The 19,873-nt window shown below is 39.2% G+C and overlaps 1 protein-coding gene across 1 annotated transcript in view; it reads left to right on the top strand.

The window, feature by feature from the left end:
- Positions 1 to 19,873, top strand: part of CCDC81 (coiled-coil domain containing 81) — a gene marked incomplete at both ends in the record, with an annotated part of 44,345 nt that overhangs the window by 14,694 nt on the left and 9,778 nt on the right. Inside the window, 8 exons of the mRNA XM_080687272.1 lie at positions 5,884 to 6,140; positions 8,453 to 8,532; positions 10,148 to 10,269; positions 12,266 to 12,389; positions 14,404 to 14,497; positions 14,886 to 15,032; positions 16,154 to 16,258; positions 19,510 to 19,682. Coding sequence (XP_080543398.1) covers positions 5,884 to 6,140; positions 8,453 to 8,532; positions 10,148 to 10,269; positions 12,266 to 12,389; positions 14,404 to 14,497; positions 14,886 to 15,032; positions 16,154 to 16,258; positions 19,510 to 19,682 — 1,102 coding nt within the window. The remainder of the gene's footprint in view (positions 1 to 5,883; positions 6,141 to 8,452; positions 8,533 to 10,147; positions 10,270 to 12,265; positions 12,390 to 14,403; positions 14,498 to 14,885; positions 15,033 to 16,153; positions 16,259 to 19,509; positions 19,683 to 19,873) is intronic.

Here is a 19,873-nt window from a genome sequence, read left to right as displayed (position 1 = left end):
CATCTGCAGATAAGGACAGCTTTACTTCTTTTCCAATTTGGATGCCTTTTATTTCTTCTTCTTGTCTAATTGCAATGGTTAATACTTCCAGTACTATGTCAAACAGGAGTGGTGAGAGTGGGCATCCCTGTCTTGTTCCTGTTCTTAGGGGAAATGGTTTTAGTTTTTGCCCATTGAGTATGATGTTAGCTGTGGGTTTATCATATATAGCTTTTATTATGTTGAGGCATGATCCTTCTATTCCCACCTTGTTGAGAGTTTTTATCAAGAAAGGGTGTTGGATTTTGTCAAATGCTTTTTCTGCATCAATTGATATGACTGTTATTTTTTATCTCTCAATTTGTTTATGTGATGTATCACGTTAATTGATTTGTGGATATTGTACCATCCTTGCATTCCTGGGATAAATCCTACTTGGTCATGGTGTATGATCTTTCTGATGTACTGCTGGATCCAATTTGCTAGAATTTTGTTGAGGATTTTGGCATCTACGTTCATGAGGGATATTGGCCTGTAATTCTCTTTCATTGTGTTGTCTTTATCTGGTTTTGGTATTAGGGTGATGCTGGCTTCATAGAAGGAGCTTGGAAGTGTTCCTTCCTCTTGAATTTTTTGGAATAGTCTGAGGAGGATAGGTTTTAATTCTTCCTTGAATGTTTGGTAAAACTCTCCTGTGAAGCCGTCTGGCCCCGGGCTTTTGTTTGCCGGAAGCTTTTTGATGACTGCTTCAATTTCTTCCATAGTTACTGGCATATTGAGCTGTTTAGATTATTCCTGATTGAGTTTTGGAAGGTTATATTTTTCTAGGAATATGTCCATTTCCTCCAGGTTGTCCAGTTTGTTGGAATAGAGTTGTTCGTAGTATTTTTTAACAATCCTTTGTATTTCAGCGGGATCTGTTGTTATTTCACCTCTTTCATTTCTGATTTTGTTTATTTGGGTCCTCTCTCTTTGCGTCTTGGTGAGCCTGGCTAGATGTTCATCAATCTTGTTTATCCTTTCAGAGAACCAGCTCTTGGTTTTGTTGATCTTTTGTATTGTGTCTTTGGTCTCTATGTCGTTTATCTCCGCTCTGATCTTTATTATTTCCTTCCTTCTGCTTACACTGGGCTTTTCTTGTTGCTCCTTTTCTAATTCTTTGAGTTGTAGGGTTAGGTAATTTATTACCATTGTTTCTTGTTTTTTTGCAGTATGCTTGTAGATCTATGAACTTCCCTCTCAAGACTGCTTTCGCTGTGTCCCATAGATTTTGGATTGTTGTGTTTTCATTGTCATTTGTTGCCATGATGTTTTTTTATTTCTTCCTTGATCTCTCTGGTAACCCAGTCATTGTTTAATAGCATGCTGTTTAGTCTCCATGTGTTTGATTTCTTTGGGTTGTTTTTATTGTAGTTGATTTCCAGTTTTATGCCACTGTGGTCTGAGAAGATGCTTGATATGATTTCTATCTTCTTGAATTTGAAGAGAGTTTGCCTATGTCCCAACATATGGTCTATCTTTGAAAATGACCCATGTGCCCTTGAGAAGAATGTATATTCTGTGGCTTTGGGGTGAAATGTTCTGAAGATGTCAATTAATTCCATCTGGTCTAGTGAGTCATTTAGGATTGATGTTTGTTTGCTGATTTTTTGTTTAGAGGATTTGTCCAATGGTGATAGTGGGGTATTAAAGTCTCCTACTATGATTGTATTGCTGTCAATCTCTCCCTTGATATCCTCCAGGAGATTTTCTATGTATTTGGGTGCTCCTGTATTGGGTGCGTATATGTTTACCAGAGTTATTTCTTCTTGTTGGATTGCTCCCTTTAGTATTATGAAGTGGTCTTCCTTATCTCTTGTTATGTCCTTCACTTTTAGATCTAATTTGTCAGATATAAGTATTGCTACCACAGCTTTTATTTCATTTCCATTCGCCTGAAAAACCTTTTTCCATCCCTTCACCCTCAGTCTGTATGTGTCTTTTTTTCTGAGGTTGGTTTCTTGTAGACAGCAGATATATGGGTCGTGTTTTCTTATCCAATCCATTATCCTATGTCTTTTGATTGGGGCATTTAATCCATTTACATTTAAAGTTATTATTGATAGGTACTTATTTTTCACCATTTTTATTCTTTACCCCTGTGTTCCTTCTTCGCTTCCTATTTCTTTTTTTACAGCAGACCCTTTAGCATTTCTTGCATTGCTGGTTTGGTGGTAATAAATTCCCTGAGTCCTTTTTAGTCTGTGAAGCTCCTGATTTCACCTTCAATTTTGATTGATACACTTGCTGGGAACAATATTCTTGGATTCAGACCCTTCCTTTGCATGACTTTGTATATTTCATTCCATTCCCTTCTGGCCTGATGAGTTTCTGTTGAGAAATCAGTTGCTAGTCTGATTGGGGTTCCTTTGTAGTTAACTTTCTGTCTCTGTCTGGCCACTTTTAAGATTCTTACTTTGTCGTTGGTGTTGCCAACTTAATTATAATGTGCCTTGGCATTGGTCTTTTGGGGTTCATTTTACTTGGGACTCTGTGAGCTTCTTGGATTTGTGTGGGTTTTTTCTTCCCTATATCAGGGAAGTTTTCTGTCATTATTTCTTCAAACAGGTTTTCTATTCCTTGCTCAGTTTCTTCTCCTTCTGGAATCCCTAGTATGTGGATGTTGTTTTGTTTCGTGTTGTCCCAAAGTTCCCTTAGGCTCTCCTCTTGCTTTTTATTTTTTTTTCTAGAAGCTGCTCTACTTGGGTATTTTTTCCTACCTTGTCTTCTAGCTCATCGATGCGGTTCTCTGCTTCCTCTAGTCTACTCTTGATGGTTTCTATTGAGTTCTTTACAGCAGCGATGTCATTTTTCATTTCTTCTTGGTTCTTCTTCATTTCCTCTTGGTTCTTACACATATTGTTGAATTTGTCTTCTATTCTTTTCAGCCACCTTTTGACCATTATTGAATTCTTTGTCTGGCAGGTTGCTTGCCTCCATTTCGTTTACTTCTTTTTCTGGTGATGCCTGCTTTTCTTTCATATGTGGGCTGTTTCTTTGTCTCCCCATTGTCTCTCTTCTCTGGGTGTCTGGTTATGTAGTTCTCTCTCTCTTGTGTTGATTTAAAGGCAAAAAATATAACACAACCAGGTACAACGCACAAGGCACTGAACAGAAATGTATTCACGATATTAATAACCCCAAATAAAGGTGACCACCAGAGAAAGGCAAATTAGAGGATAGGAGAGAAGAAGAGAAAAAAAAGAAATAAAGGAGTGCAAAAATGAAATTGGGAAAAGGAAAAAAAAGTAAGAGAGAAAAGAAAGAGAATACGAAAGAAGAGGGGAAAAAACTATATATATGGGGAGAAAACTCCAAAAGAACAGCCACTGATCCCAACAAATGCCAGCAACAAGTACCTGGAGATGAATACAAACTACAAACAACAACTAATATCAAGCAAGGCGAGGGAAAACAGAAGCAAAAAAACAAACAAAAACAAAACAAACAAACAAAAAAGAATAAGCAAAACAATCTCACAAACAAGCATAAAAAATAGATATAATCAACAATCTAGCAAACAACAACAAAAGGACAGAGGAAAAAAACAATTTTTTGGATAGTGAAGACAGAGAAGAGAGAGGTGTGTATGGACTTGGAGCAGGGGATTGGAAATTAGATATATAAGTAGGGTGAAATTTTAATGGGGGGTGAAAAGAAAGGATAGAGAAAATCTAAAGCAGGAAAAGGGTAAGAGAAGCAGGACAACAAAAGGGGAAAAGTTAGGAAGAGAGTGATAGCATAAAGGTAAAGTTGAGATAAAGTAAAATGATACTAAAGGGAAGATGAAAATAGAATGTAGAACACTAATCCCAAAGTAAAATAAAGAGAAAATAAAATGATACTTTTTTTTTAAAAAAAAAGGTAAAATAGTAGTAGTAATAATACTGATTGAAAATAAAAATTTAATAATTAAAAAGGTAAAATCAAGTGAGGAAAAAAATTACTTTCTTAAGTAAAAGATGAAAAAAATAAATAAAAATAAAATGTGCAGTAGTGAAGGTCATTCACTTCCTCTACTGTTCTGTTTGGCACGCCTGTTTCCTAGTCAGGACAGTATTGCAGTTCGCTGCATTCCACTGCTCCTCAGTGTTGTAAGCCAGTCCTTATTTTTAAGCAGGCGGTGTGTCTTAATTTCTTGTATTCCTTTATTTGTGTTAACACAAGAGTCAATTTGTGATTCAACCCCTGGGTGGCAGTGTTTCTGGATTGACCTCCGGGTCTATGGGTACTCTCTAGCCAGTGCTTAGATCCTGCTTTCCCTGTGGCACTCAATACCGGTTTGTGGGAGTGGGTTTCCCCAGAGCTGGTTCTCTGATGGTTATTCCCCGCTCTGATCCCCAGTTTCCAGAAAAACAACTTTCCCCTGCAGTCTCTTAGGGTGTCCCCAATTGGGTGACCCTATGTATTGGGCTTAGTAATCAGAAGCAAGGTTTTGAAGGAATAAGAAAAAAAAAAAAAAAAAAGAGCCAGTGTAAGGGTGTGAACTCCGGGGCTGTGCGCAAGTCTGTGCAGTTTTTTTTCCCCCTTGGGTCTAAGCAGCTGGCACACTTTTAAAATTTTTAGGCTGTCCTTTTGCGTCAGATCAAAATGGGTTGCTTTTAAGAGTTCCTTTCTGTTAGCAGCTCTGAGGACCCCCTTCCACATTCACAGATCACGCCATCCCCAACAGCCACGGATTTTTCTAGGTGCAGACTTCCCCCAGTCCTCCAGCTCCCGCAGTGCATGTGTTTCTCTCTCCTTCTGGGAGCAGAGACCTCACCTTATCCCAGGCGAAATCTGACCTTGCTGTGGTGGAGTGTAGAGCTCCTCTGAATCCGCGTGTTTGCACCAATTGGGAACCGGTGCTCTGGGGTTCGAAGCTGTTTGGTGGATGCCGCAGTTGTAGATTTTCAGGCTTCCCATAAGCTCCACTTTCCCTTCAAGACGGCGCGGTCTCCGTGTCCAAGCCGGTCGCTCCGGGAGGGAACCCAGCAACAGTGGGGGCTGCCTGGTCAGGGGAGCCTGGTTCAGCAGTCCCCCACCGTCTCCTGGAGTATAGCTGTCCCTCAACTTACCAACAAACACTCCCCATGCGACCCTCAGCAGTTTTTTCTATCTGCTCCGGGACAAGGCTTGGGACACGTCTGTCTATTCTGCCACCATTTTTTCCCTCCTCAGTGTGCCTCTTTTGTTTATCGTGTTGATCATTGCTATTTACCCCTTCTCTGAATTGTGGACCTTGCATAACTCTTTATCTGTTCTAGTTGAATGAACCCTGCTCTTCCTTGCAACTAGGTATAGTCATATTCCTTTGCAATGTCATTTGTGGGACTCATTAGAGAGGAAAAGCTTTCTTCAAGTTATCCTCTGATAAGACCCAATTTCATTTGAAAGGTAACTTCTAGTGAAGATGACTATCTTTCAAAATGCTTCATGTTTGTAGATATTTACAATCATTTAAAAATTAAATGATGAATGGAGGAGAGAGAAATATTGCTGCAGCATGTTCTAAAAGATAAGGGGGCTGAAAAATTCAGAAACTTTCTGATGAAGAGAAGCATTTATTACTATGTCTCTAAGAGGAAATCTAAATCGTGTCTGGAGTATTATTTAGAAAGCTAATTGTTTATTTTGAGCAAAAAACACACACAACAAAACAAAAAACACCACACTACATTTTTAGGGAAATTGTACTGATTAATATCTATTAATAACCAGTTGTTAGTTGTAGGAATAATATTACATTGGGTACAACTAAAGGCTTCATAGTTACAATTCTATTTTTGAGTATTGAGAATCAGATGGTTATATGTAAGTGTATGTGATATGTCCTTGTAATTTCCACTTCCCTTCTCCCACCCCGACTGTCTTTTTCTCTTCTAGGTGACATCCCAGTTGTTCCACTTAATTTTGTCATGATATCCTTGGAGGGTTCATTTAATAGGGATACAGTGGAAGGATGTGTGAAGGAGACATTGCTTTTTTTATCACGATCCATTTCAATCAAACAGAATGTGGAGTTTACATTCAAAGGAATCGGAGTCCTCGTGATCAAAGACGGTGGAGTGAAGATGAGATTTTTGAAGGACTTCCTTTGTAAAGTGGATGGAAGTGGGGCTTTGGCAAAAGCCCTAGCAAATGTAAATTAATGTTTTCCTTCTCCTAACCACTCCTCCACCCCATAGCTCTGAATCATCTGTAAGTCATTATTAAGGAAAATTCAGGCTGACATATTTTAAAAGGCAGTTACCTCAAGTGCAAAACAGTGCTTATTTAAGATGATAACGTTGACCAAAAGGTTAGAAGGGCAAAGAAACTTTAAACCAAGTTTTGAGTCCATACCATCTGAAAAATATAGGTAGTAATAGAAACTCTTATACTTCTGAATGCTTTATAGTACCTTATAGCTTATAAAGTTCTTTCACATGTATTATTTCATTTGCATCTCAAAAATGTTATAAAACCAGCATGATCATCATCTGATTTTACAAATGAGAAAAATGGGAGCTCAAAGAGGTTGCTTGGGAAGTCTGAAGGCGGGGTGCTGATAAATGGTAGAACTGAAATTCAAGTCCAGACTTTCTAATCACTCTTTTTTTTTTTTTTTCCTGCTTATACTATTCTACAACAAAAAAATCTACATAAAAGTCTACAACAAAATTTAATCAAGTCATGGAGGTGGACCTTTAGTTTTTAATTTGCCATGTTGTAGAAGAAATTTCTTAGTTGATGGCTGTTCACTATGGTGACCATTGTTCACCATGAAATAGCTGGTGTGGCCTTCATGGACAGTTGTACATAGAGATTAAGGAGGGTATGAAAGAGTCATTCTGCAGGACTCACTGAATACGTAGTGTGCTTTAGGGGCACCTCTGTGAACTAATATAGTTGGTGTGAATGAACTGGATGATCACAAATGTTATAAAGTCATGTGTCCCTCTAGAGCAAAAGCCTGGCTTTTAAATGAAAAATCTATAAAATGAGAAAGGCTATCAATATGGTCTAAATCTACCCTCTATTTTCTCCTCTCCTGAAGCTCTGGGGTGTGGATTTAGATGATGGCATTGTGCATTAAGTGTCTTTTCCACAAATTGGCTTCCATACAGGGTTGTTAAGAGGGATGCTGGGCCTGTGGGTGGAAAGTGGAAAAACATGCAGCTGTAACCCTCTCTTTTCCATAAAAACGCGAGGCACTGTCTGCAAAATCAGAAGCAAGGCCAAAGCACTGGCCCATCTTGAACCTTCAGGGATTCTGCAGAACTTTGTGGTTTCGATAGATGTTTCCAAAGGGAGGATAATCTTGTAATTGGCCTGCTGCACGCTAAGACATGATTTTTTTAAGGGACATTTTCTAAAAGAACTAGTCCTGAGAGACATTGTCTGAGAAAAGGGTTTGGAGGCCATCGCAGATGGGGAACTGCTGACTGTATCACCCTCAGGGACAGAGCACGGTGAAGGAGCTGAGAAGTCTGGCCGGAAAGAAGCCACTTTACCTGCCTGAACATATTTAATAATGGATCTTTAAGTTAATCCAATACTTGTTAACATTTCTAAAACACACTTTGGGAAATTGCTGTAAAGTGGCAAGAGTGATTGTCTCCCCACCGCGCCGCTCCCCCCCCCCCCCACCCGCCGCAAATGTCCCATTGCTTAACCTGAGTGCTCTCCTGCCCATAATTCCCTGGGAAGCAGCTGTCTGCTTACTTCAGGTCAGGGATGCTGCTTTTGCTCAAAACATTTTTAAAACCTTTTCCTGGGAATTCCCTTTGGAGCCTTTTGTGAGTTATATCATTAATCCAAAGAGAATAATTGCATATATTATTCTATATTGGTATATGTAATGTAATGATTTTATAATGTACTGGTACTGATAATTATAATAGCTGCTGTTTCTTGTGTGCTTACCATGTGCTGGCCACTTCCATAAAGTGCCCATAAAAATCCTCTAAATTAGACCCCATTATTATCCCCAGATACCTGGGGTCTAAAGGCTACATAGTGGTTACGAGTGTAGGGATTTGAATATGAGTCCACCTGAATCCAAACCCTTAGTTTAAAATCCAGAGCCTAATTTTAGAATTACCTGGCTCAAGAGTGAATTCATCAGTTTGCTCATTTTCCTGACAGTTTCAATAAGTCGGCTATCTTCTTAAAGATGGGTCAAAGAAACTGTCAATTCCGAAGGCAATTTTCAAAGAGGAAGTGGTTTGAGAAAAGGCAGCATCATTGGGATTGTTGTGTGACATTGTTCTGTGACTACCCAGGGAGACAATTTTGATAACTGAGATCCTTCCTCATTGGATTTTAAGCTCTAGACGTTAAATACTAAATAAAAATAATAATAAAGATGGTCATAGTAGCCTTGCCTCTGAGATGCCCTACATGTAGCTTTGCTTTGTCTGTGTCCTGGACCACAGCTCAGGTGTAACCCCTCTCTGCCCCTGTCTTGCAGAGGCCTGGCACTGTGGACTCAGTGTTGTCTAGCAGAGGGTCCTTCAGGAAGCTGGCTAACAATGTGATTGCATTTCCAAGGTGAGTGTTTTGGTCCACAAGCTCCTCCAGGCACTAGCAATCCTTGCTGCTTTGTTGACCTAATTGGGCAGTGTTTCTCAACCTTTTGTAGCTCATGCTCCTTTTAGTAATAGCCTTACCCCAGTGTTACTGGTGGCTGCTGCTGACACTGATTAAAATAATGCTGATAATGAATAATACATCATCTATGAAGCCCTTACTGGATTCCAGGTACTATTAAGCACTTTCTAAATGTTAATGTACTTAATCTTCACTACAACCATTTCATATATGTATTATAATTTTATCCATTTTATAGAGGTGCAAAATTATAATTTTAATTTTTAAATTTATCTTTATTATTGAAAGTATTACAGATGCCCCCCCTTTTTCCCATTGACCCCCTCCACTCTAATTTTAATTTTTTTAAACAAGTGTAGCAACATGGTGCAATATTGAGAACATTGGAGTAAGTAAGAGACTTGGGTTTTATTTCCATTTTGGCTACCACTCACTCGTTGTGTGCTCTTAATCATGTTCTTAATGTCTGCGCCATAAACTACTATGCATTTCAGGTGGAGGAAGTTTGGGGAATAACAACCAGCTTCCAATAATATTATTTTATCATGACTGGTTGAGTCTATGGCATCTTCTGTGTGTTGGTTTGGAACAGCTTCCTCTTGGAAGGACCGAATGACACACACACCTCAGCAAAATCAGTGTGAAGGTCAGGACAGGCCGTAGAGATTAGTTGGTCCAACACCATCATCTTCCAGATGAGATGGCCACACAACTAATTAGGGGCCAAGCCAGGAATAAAACTATGGCTCCTGACTGTTCCAGTGGTCTTCCCATTGCGCCATGTTGCCTTACTCATTAAAAATCAATCAATGGGTTCAAAATAATTTTATGGTTATATTTTGGAAGGCAAATTTGGGTGTCCCCTTGGACATATTTTAGCTTAAACTCTCCAGGAGGGAAATAATTGCAGTGAGGCAAGAAAAATTAGAAATTCTAGAAATGGACACAAGGACTCAAATACTCAAAACAATTGTAGGTGTTGTACTTATTTGAGTTCCCTACCCCCAACACCCAAAACTTTAATTCAACACTCTGTACCTGAGACCAAAGAAAATCTGCAACTACACACATGAACTGAACAGACCCCTTCTCCCATTGTGCCATTGAAAGTCCCTCCGTTTTGCCTGAGGAAAGGATGGAGAAGTGGGGAGGATAAAGATAAGGGGTATAATGGTTATTTCTGGGCATACTCTGCCTACCAGGCTCTGAACCGTTGCCTTCAAGCTTATACTGTAACATCCCTATGGCATCTGAACTGGAAAAGACAAATTCAAACTAAAACCAAAATAAAAACTTAAATTCAGGCCTTCAAAGCATTTTCTATAAGAGCAGCTTTTGAGTCCTCAGTATAGAATTGGAAAGTTTTGGTCAACTCCCAGACTTAGCCTCAAAGAGTGTGAGTCAATTTGTACTCAGCAAAGAAAATCACTCACCCTCTTGAGAGACATGGGCTTATTACAGAATCAGCAAGCTAGCTGGGTTGCTTCTCAAAATTGAGAATTCACACAGTCACCTATTCAGGTCCAGATGGACAAACATCTTGGCTCGTTCCTAGGATTGAGTTCAAGGAGATGGAGAACAAACCACCTATGGAGACCATTGTGGAAGAGGGTGAGAAGCATAAACCAAGGAAGTACAAGTTAAATGACCGGACAGACAAAGTAGAAGTTGTCAGAGGTACACCAATGGTATAATCTGTCACTCTTTACTGCTTAATGAGCCCACCCATATTGCTTAGAACTCCTTTACACAAAACAAATAAAGTTAGATTCATGAATAATCACTGTATTCTTCTCTCAAACACCTATTCCTAGAATCTGTATCTTAGTTTACTACCTTTATGACTGTTAAGTACTTAGACTGTGATCTCTTTGCTGGTTCCCCATTGCTTAAAGAGGTCAAAACTCAGATGACTTGTATGAATGCTTATAAGCCTAACCAATGAACACAGACACCAGGAGGGTGAGGGCATGAGTGGGGGGGGGGGGGGTGAGGGGGCAATGGGGGGGATAAGGACACATATGTAATACCTTAATCAATACAGAAAAAAAGTGAAAAAAACAACTCAGATGCCTACAGGGTCTGGGCAGGTAACACACATGCACAAAGTGGGATGGATATAACATGATAGGGAGACATGTTAGCATACATAATCATTTTTATGAAAAATGGTAATTTTTTTTTGGAAAAGTGGTAATTTTACATATTTGATACCTGGCTTATAGAAGATAGTGGATTCTTATATCTGGGTCTTCATTTAATCTGTTGTGATACGTTGTTTTGGTTGAAGCATATGAAAGAAACTAGAACTTCAAAGACTTTTCAAAAGGGTCCTAGGGATCCCCAGGGGTTGCCAGACTATAGAGGACTGTTCCTGTATCAGATTGTTGATTTGTGGAAATGTGAGCCAAGTGGTATAAAAGTTTCTGATATTTTAAGAGAAGCAGAGATCCTGAAATTGATTGACTTTAAATTTTGACAGCTAATTGACATTGATACAAAAAAGGCTGATTGGACCAAACAAAACATATCAATGAGTAAACATTGGCTTGGAAATGTTGGTTTTGTAATGTGGCCTATGGGATTACATATAGACTTTTAGTCTAACATTCACATGTTTCATATCCTTAGCCTCATATGTCACTGCTCCCTACAGATTCCTTCTTTGAGCAAAATTGTCTATTCATGTTCTTCTAACATGTCTTACCCTTCCTTCCCTGACCTCATGCATTTGTTCACTTTTTCCCTCCTGCCTTGAATGTCCTTCCTTTTCTTTCTTTTTTAAAAAATATATTCTTATTGGTTTCAGAGAGGAAAGGAGAGTGAGAGTAAGATAGTAACATCAATGATGAAAGAGAATCACTGATCGGCTGCCTTCTGCACAGAATTGAGCTTGCAACCCGGGCATGTGCCCTGACTGGGAATCAAACCGTGACCTCCTGTTTCATAGGTCGACGCTCCACCACTGAGCTGTGCTGGCCGGGCTGTCCTTCCTTTTCTTACCATCTATCCCAATCTTTCTTACTTCTTAGCACCCTTTTCATATCTCATTTCTTCTTCACTGGATTCTCTCATCACTGGATTCTAAAGTAGCTTCTTTCTTCCCTGACCATCTCAGTCCCTTAAAGACTGCATGACTTGTTTGGGATGTAGACATTTTGCATCGTTGTCCTGAGTTGCTATTTATGCAATGTATATAAAGCACTGAGCACTGTTGGTATGTAGTAAGACCTCCACAAATGGGAGTTCTGATATCTTTTGTTTGTATCTTACTTTTTTCTCTCCAACTATCTATTGAAAGATCTTTAAAGGTGAAGTCTTGCCTCTTAGTATTTTCTAAAATGCTCAGTATTGCTTTGCATGACATAAGTACACAGCAAAAATATATAGAGGGTGGGAAAAAAGTAGGTTTACAGTTGTTCATATGGAAAATAAGACAATAGTTAATAATAATAATACAAGAATAAACTCTGTTTCACTTACAACTATAAATCTACTTTTGCCCCACCCTGTATTTTTAAACCACACTAGGACAAGGGACAATAATTTAAAGGTAAGAAAATATATCTCATGTGAAAATTTTCCCTGGTAAAATTATGAGTTTAAAAATCTGTGTTAAGTACAAACCACCTATTTAAAGTTGAAAGGACACTCACTTTCATTTATTCTACAGAGATCTTAACACCCAAGAAATGTCCAGATAGAAAAGCTTTCTCTTCTGGCAAAGCGAAAGGCCTCAACTTGCCAAACAAATTTGAGCAGAGTGGGGATAGGGAGAAGAATATGAGCTCTGAAAGGTAATGCATTGGTATTTTTTCTGTTACACTTTACTAAATATAATTGTGTTTTTTTATTGTTTTTGTTTTGTTTATTGATTTCAGAGAGGAAGGGAGAGGGAGAGAGAGAGAGAAATATTGATGAGAGAGAATCATTGATTAGCTGCCTCCTGCACTCCCCCTACTGGGGATCCAGGCCACAACCCAGGCATGGTCCCTGACCAGGAATCGAACCATGACCTCCTGGTTCATGGGTCTATGCTCAATCACTGAGCCACATTGACCAGACTAAATATAATTTTGAGTAATTTCTTGATGTAGGGAGTTTAAATAAGTGTTCATTCCTTCATCCAGTATTCTTGATTACAGTTTATGTACTAGGTGACGGGGATAGTAGGGACAATCAGAGCTCACAATCTAGTGAGGAAGACAGATATGCATAGAACAACAAATTCAGTAGGTAAAATGCTATGACACAGATGGAAACAAAATAGCACAGAGGCGGGAACTTCTAACTTTTCTTGTGGACTTGGGAAAGCTTCCCTTTTTGTTTTCTGAGTGCTTGGATATTATGACGCAACACAGTTTTATAGTGAGATCAAACTGGAAAGCAGTTTTGCCATACATGCTGACACTCAATAGTTATGTTCTTTGAGTGAATGAATGTATTGCAAGTTATCATGGCTGTGTCTTTTTCTTGTTATGTTATGTCAGAAAATTTCTGTTTTCTCCTCCCTTTGAGTAGGATACTTTTCAAGACCACAAATCAGTCAACCACATGCAAGTATTTATTGAGTATTTTTTTTTTAATATATTTTATTGATATTTCACAGAGAGGAAGGGAGAGGGATAGAGAGCTAGAAACATCGATGAGAGAGAAACATCGATCAGCTGCCTCCTGCACACCTCCCACTGAGGATGTGCCCGCAACCAAGGTACATGCCCTTGACCGGAATCGAACCCGGGACCTTTCAGTCCGCAGGCCGACGCTCTATCCACTGAGCCAAACCGGTTTCGGCTTATTGAGTATTTTTATGTGCCTTGTACTGTGCTGTCAGCTTTCAATTTATTAATGTATCAGCTGTTACGTGTGCAATGTATGTACTTTTTGGGTTACTAAAGTCCTGTTCAAAACTCTAAGCATGCTTGTTTTGGATAACCTCACTGTTATTAACTATAATTGAGAGTTAAATGTCTAGTACTTTGTAATTTAGTTCAATCCAACACACATTGAGCACCATCCTGTGCTAGGAAGTTTTTAGACACTGAATGTACAGAGCTATATGACATATAAAAGACATAAACCTGCTTTAATAAAATATATAGTCTTGTAGGAGGACTGACACTAAAGAAATAATCCATGTGATGAAGGTAACAAAAGAAAGTACAGAGGCTACAAAAAGGGGAAAGTAATTGTTAGTGAAGGTTTCCTATAGCAATTGACCGACAAATATTTTTTGTGCTGATTACTAAAATAATACATTTTTATCACAAAAATTTTGAAAGAATGAGAAAAGAAAGAGATATAAAAATTACCAATAACCCTAGTATAGTCTTCATTTTAACTCATATATAATATATACATATATTTGCAACATATACACATATTTTAAATAAAACTGAGATCGTCTGAACCTTTGTTATACTTAACAATAGTGGTGAGGATCCCTATGGCTTTAAATATTCCAAAACATGAACAAATGATTGCACATCACCTCATTGATTAAACCTTTTATTTAACCAATCTCCTATTGGATAATTTAGACGAGTTTCAGTTTTTTAAATGATGTTGTGATAAATATTATTACACATAATTCCTTGCACACACCTGAGGATAAAAACTTTAAAGTGAAATTTCAGAGAGAAGGAAGGAGACACAAAGCATAGGCTCTTAACCTCTATAGATACAGATGCTTTGAAGAAAACCACTGAGATATTTACTCTGTCTTTTATATTTACACTTGCCTCTGAAATTATCATTGCTCTTGATGTCGCACTGTGTTTAACATGAATTAATGTTGCGTTGTTTTTATAGCTTATCATCTACAAGGTGCTGGAAAAGTGACAATGAAATGAAACCTAAAATTCCTCCAGCCAGTGCTTGCCACAATCATAATAAGGCAGGACAGGTACAGACTTTCAAACAAAACTCAATCAGAATCTTCTTCTGACTTCTGTTTCTCATTGAGAGTACCGGGAATCACTCTTTAACATGTGGATATGGCTGCAGTACTCAGGACTCCAAATTGCACTGTCATCAATCTATCTACTAGTCAACTGACTAGTTAGAAATAGGGCTGGGAAACCTCTTAATAATTTTCAGTTGCTATCAAATGAAAGTTGAGTAAAATCCTCTTGAATATTTGTGGGGCCCACTCTGAAAATCTCATTTTGCTAATTACCATTAACATATCCTTTTATAATGTCTGCTTTTTGATACACCTCACCTTTGGAGAGCTTGTGAAGGCAAAAAAGTAAAAGGTAAAACTTAATTTGTCCTAAAACTTGGTATTGCAGGAGTTGTGTTACGTATGTTTGCAACGAGCACAACAAAATTCCCCATTGTACTACAGTGAGGAGAGGAGGAGGAGAGAGATAGAAGAGGAGCGACTCATACAGCAGTATCAAATATTGAAAGATCAAGATACTTTCTTCAAGAACCAGGTAATTCAATGCCTTGACGAAAGAGTATTTAACATGAGACAGTAGACCATGATTCTAAAAAGGCATTATTTATTTATTTATTTATTTATTTATTTATTTATTTATTTATTTATTTATTTATTAAAATATATTTTAAGTGATTTCAGAGAGGAAGGAAGAGGGAAGAGAAAGATAGAAACACCCACGATGAGAGAGAATCATGGATCGGCTGCCTCCTGCAAGTCCTCCACTGGGGATCAAGCCCACAACCCGGGCATGTGCCCTTGACCAGAATCGAACCTGGGACCTTTCAGTTCACAGGCCGATGCTCTATCCACTGAGCCAAACCGGCTAGGGCTATAAAAAGGCATTTAAAATGTCCTATCGCATGCCTATAATGTAATACATTTAATCATTTACGTACTGCAGGACTGCAGCTTAGGTTTGTGTCCAAGTTTTCACTAATAATAAACAACACTGGGATGAATATTCAAGCAGCTGATTTCTTCCCCTTCCCCCATAAGGATTGAGTTTTAAAGGTGGAATTCCTGGATTTATATGGCTTTATTGTTCATTTCTGGTAAAATATAATCCTGGTCAATGCTTCCTTCTTCAAATTCATGGCCTATGTCAAGAAGCAAAGACATAATGGCACCTTTGCAGGTGCACTGTCAATAATTGGTCTGTGGTCACCAATAATTGACCCTTTCCTGCATTTGTGATATCAGGTAAGGAACCTTCCATTCCTTCTTATGCACCCTGTAGAGGTGTTGCCTGAAGCCCAAGAACAGGGAATAAAAACTTTCCCTTCAAAAGACAGGTTTCTACCTTGGTTGGATTATTACTATTTTTTAAAAATATATTTTTATTGATTTTAGAGAGGATGGGAGAGGGATAGAGAGATAGAAATATCAATGATAAGAAAGAATCATTGATTGCTGCCTCCTGTTCACCCCACATTGGGGATCGAACCTGCAACCTGGGCATGTGCCCCTGACTAGGAATCAAATGGTGACCTTCTGGTTCATAGGTCAATGTTCAACCACTGAGCCACACCGGCTGGGCTTGGGTGGATTATTTTAATGTAGTTGAATTAATTTTTTAAAGGGTATATTTCAATATGTTTTTTCCCTCCCCTAAAGATGAGAAGTCTGGCTAATAGAGAACAGAATCAAAAAAATGCTGCCTATAATCTTGGAGTTGCTGAAGCTGTGCGAATCCACAAGAATGAGAAACCTGGATTTTATGTAAGGGTCTTTTTAGAATTTCTATTGTGAATACTTGCCCCCTCTGTGAATTTTGGGCTCTGTTAACAAAGAATGTTCTGCCTTTAGAAAAGTTTCATAAGAGTTTATTTCAGTCAAAAATTTGAGGATATGCCCAGGAGCAAAATCTGAAAGGATTGAGAAAATGCTCAGGAGAATGGCAATTTTGTAGCTTATTTTATACTTTAGAACGGGGGTCCTCAAACTACGGCCCGCGGGCCACATACGGCCCGCCGAGGACATTTATCCGGCCCGCTGCCTGTCCTGCTTAGCAGCCGACTTGTCCCGGGCCCGCAGTGCGCATAGGAATTTGTTCATAGTTTTTTTAAAAAACTATAGTCCGGCCCTCCAACAGTCTGAGGGACAGTGAACTGGCCCCCTGTTTAAAAAGTTTGAGGACCCCTGCTTTAGAATAAAAGGAGAGAACCTAAAGAAAGTTACATGAAATCCATTGGTAGTAAATTAAGGGGACAGGAAAAAGCAAAGTGGGGAAGTTTCTGGGATTAGATAAAAAAGCAAAATAGAAAAACACATACTTTTTACATTTGTGGGTAAAGGATAGTTAATAATTAACACAGCACATAGATATGGTATGTGGGGAACAAGATAACAATGTGGGGTTTGATGGTCTTGTGCCGGTGGTTGTGCCTTTGAGGAATAGGAAAAGAAAATTACTCTGACATTTCCTAGATGCATAAGAACAACAAACAGAGTTCACAAGGTAAAGGTTGACCTTTGCTAAGGAAGCTATAGGCCTGGGCTATGACCATCTGCTAGATGACCTGCCCAGGTGGAAATTTATAATCAGACCATCCTGCATGGTCACCGAGTCTGTAAGACCTGCCAACTCCCCTGAGCATGTCAGGTTTCGTTTATGGCCCCCTTTTCTTTCACACTGTATTGCAGGTTGTGCTGGTTTTTAACCGGCAGATGTGGAAAGTGGGTTGTGCCTCCACAGCGTTCACATTCAGCATACAGTTCTTATTCGTCACTACAGTGCTCATTAATGATAGAAATCCTCAACCAGGAGCTGGGGTGGGTCATAGGGGACAGTCTACTAAAGTCCTGCCCCAGGAATAGCTGACTGAAAGGGAGAACCAGCGTTACCGGCAGGTTTGCTAGAAATGCAGAATTAGGGTCCCTAGACCTCTAGAATGGGAATCTGCATTTGATTAAGATCCTTAGGTGATCTGTGTGTGCATTAAAGTTTGAGAAGCCCAGCTTTAGATGGAGGTGAGCCACCTGCTTTGTTACTGATTTCAATATTTTCAATCATTATATGTCTACCTTTACTTCTGCCTGAATCTTTCTCCTTTCACCCACTATCTAAGTGGTAGGCTGACATTCTGGACATCAGCCTAATAAAATACATATTTTTTTGTTCATTGTCAAACATTTATTAATGCATTTCTGTGTGCTTGCCACTGTGCTGGTGGCTAAGAATACAAAGATGAATAAGACAAGGTTCCCTTTGAAAGAGGTCTGAAGAAGATAGTGGGAGAGACAGATTTAAAGAGACAAGAGTGTGGTATACCAAATGCTATGATAAGTCTTAGAATATAGCATATGTGAGCAAAGAGGAGAGTCACTGAACCCAGACCAGAGATCTGGGAAGACCTCCTGGCGCATAGGAGTTAGGAAAAAACCTGAATGGAAGAAGAACCTTCCAGGCAGGGATGGCAGGGAGGGAAGGAGGTAGAGCACAGTGCTTTTGAGATTTAGGTATGATCTTTCTGTCCTCTTAGATATAAGTCGCGCATTTATGTATTACGCCCACTTAGTATCTCCTATTTGATGTATCTGTAGACATCTTAAACTTAAAAAGACCAAAACAAAATTTTTGATTCCCTTTCTCAACCTGTTCTCTCAGCTTTCCCATTTTAGTAAGTGGCATCAGCAGGCAGACAGTTGCAGACCCAGATTCCAGATTCCTCCTCCTCTGTCTCCCACACCCAACCATCTGCAAGTCCAGTTGCCTTTACCTCCAACCTGGATCTAGCATCTCTTCATCTTCAATGTTACCACCCTAGTCCAAGCCACATTATAAGGCTGAACTTCTGCAACACCCTCCCTAATTAGGCCTGCCTTTCTACAATCTATTGTCCACACAGCAGCCTCTCAGAATGATTAACCAAAGCATATCTAATGGCTTCCCACTGAATTAAAATAGAATTTAAATTACCTTGACCTGTCAGGTTCTACCCTGTTCTTTGAGCTCATCTACTTCTACGTTCCCTTGCTCACTATGCCTCTGACACATGCACTTTTTTCTGCTTATTAATTTATAATATTTATAAATCCTCAACACATTGACCAGCTAGTATTGAGGTAACGCACAGAGTAATATGCCTAGCTTGTTTTCATCTAGTGCAGTGGTTGGCAAACCGCGGCTTGTGAGCCACATGTGGCTCTTTGGCCCCTTGAGTGTGGCTCTTCCACAAAATACCACGTGTGGGTGCGCACATACAGTGCGATTGAAACTTCGTGGTCCATGTGCAGAAGTCGGTTTTCGGCTCTCAAAAGAAATTTCAATCGTTGTACTGTTGATATTTGACTCTGTTGACTAATGAGTTTGCCGACCACTGACATAGTGTCTTTGCATTTGCTGTTCCTACTGTCTGGGACACGAGTCTCCTCATCTCCACCAAAAAGCTTTCTCTAATAACCAACCAATTTAATCCTATTCCCACCCACCCACTTGCTATGATAAGGGCTTCATAGCACTTACCACAGCCTTAAATGATCTGTGTATTAATCTACTGATTCACTGTCTGTCTCCTGCTCCAGGGTGCGGGCTCAATGAGAGCATGGCGGTTTGTGGGTCTCAGTTCTGGTCAGTGTTGAATCATCAATGTTTAGAACAGCCAGCCCAGAGCAAGTGTGCAGTTCTCCCGATTCCCACGTCTTCACTGTCCTTGCTCATGCTTTTGCATTCTCAGAATTCCTTCTAATTTCCTTCTCTGTGTTGTATGCACTAGCTCTGGACCTACTCCAGGAAGTCCTTTTTCATCTCAGACACTGGGCTTTGGTCTGTGCTGCTAGATTTATCCTTGAGTATATTCATATTACTCTGTGCGTTACCTCAATACTAGCTGGTCAATGTGTCGAGGATTTATAAATATTATAAATTAATAACTACTTCCTGATTGATTTTAGTTTTCTGAATTATTACCTTTATTCTTTGTTGCTCTTTGGTATTCTAGAATAAATAAACTGCTTCTCTTTCATTCTAGAAATCCTTCCTATTTGATAAACGGCCATTCAGTCCTGAGAGCAAGGCTTTAAAGCAAGAGGAACATATCCAAGGTCTCCTGAAACAAATGAATACTAGACGGGAAAAGGAAATAAAGCAAAAAGAAAACAAAGAGTTGATGGAACGCTTAGAACAACTGCAACTCACAGAGGAGTGAGTCTAGCTAGACACGTTCAGGAAAACGGAGCTGGAATTTAAAAAAAATATATTTTTATTGATTTCAGGGAGGAAGGGAGAGGGAGAGAAAGATAGAAACATCAATGATGAGAATCCTAGATTGGTTGCCTCCTTTACACCCCCTACTGGGGGTTGAGCCTGAAACCCAGGCATGTGCCCTGACTGGG

Source organism: Plecotus auritus, assembly GCF_963455305.1.
Source record: "Plecotus auritus genome assembly, chromosome: 9".
Taxonomy (NCBI): domain Eukaryota; kingdom Metazoa; phylum Chordata; class Mammalia; order Chiroptera; family Vespertilionidae; genus Plecotus; species Plecotus auritus.
Note: the sequence above shows the minus strand (reverse complement) of the source record. Positions and strands in the feature narration are given on the sequence as shown.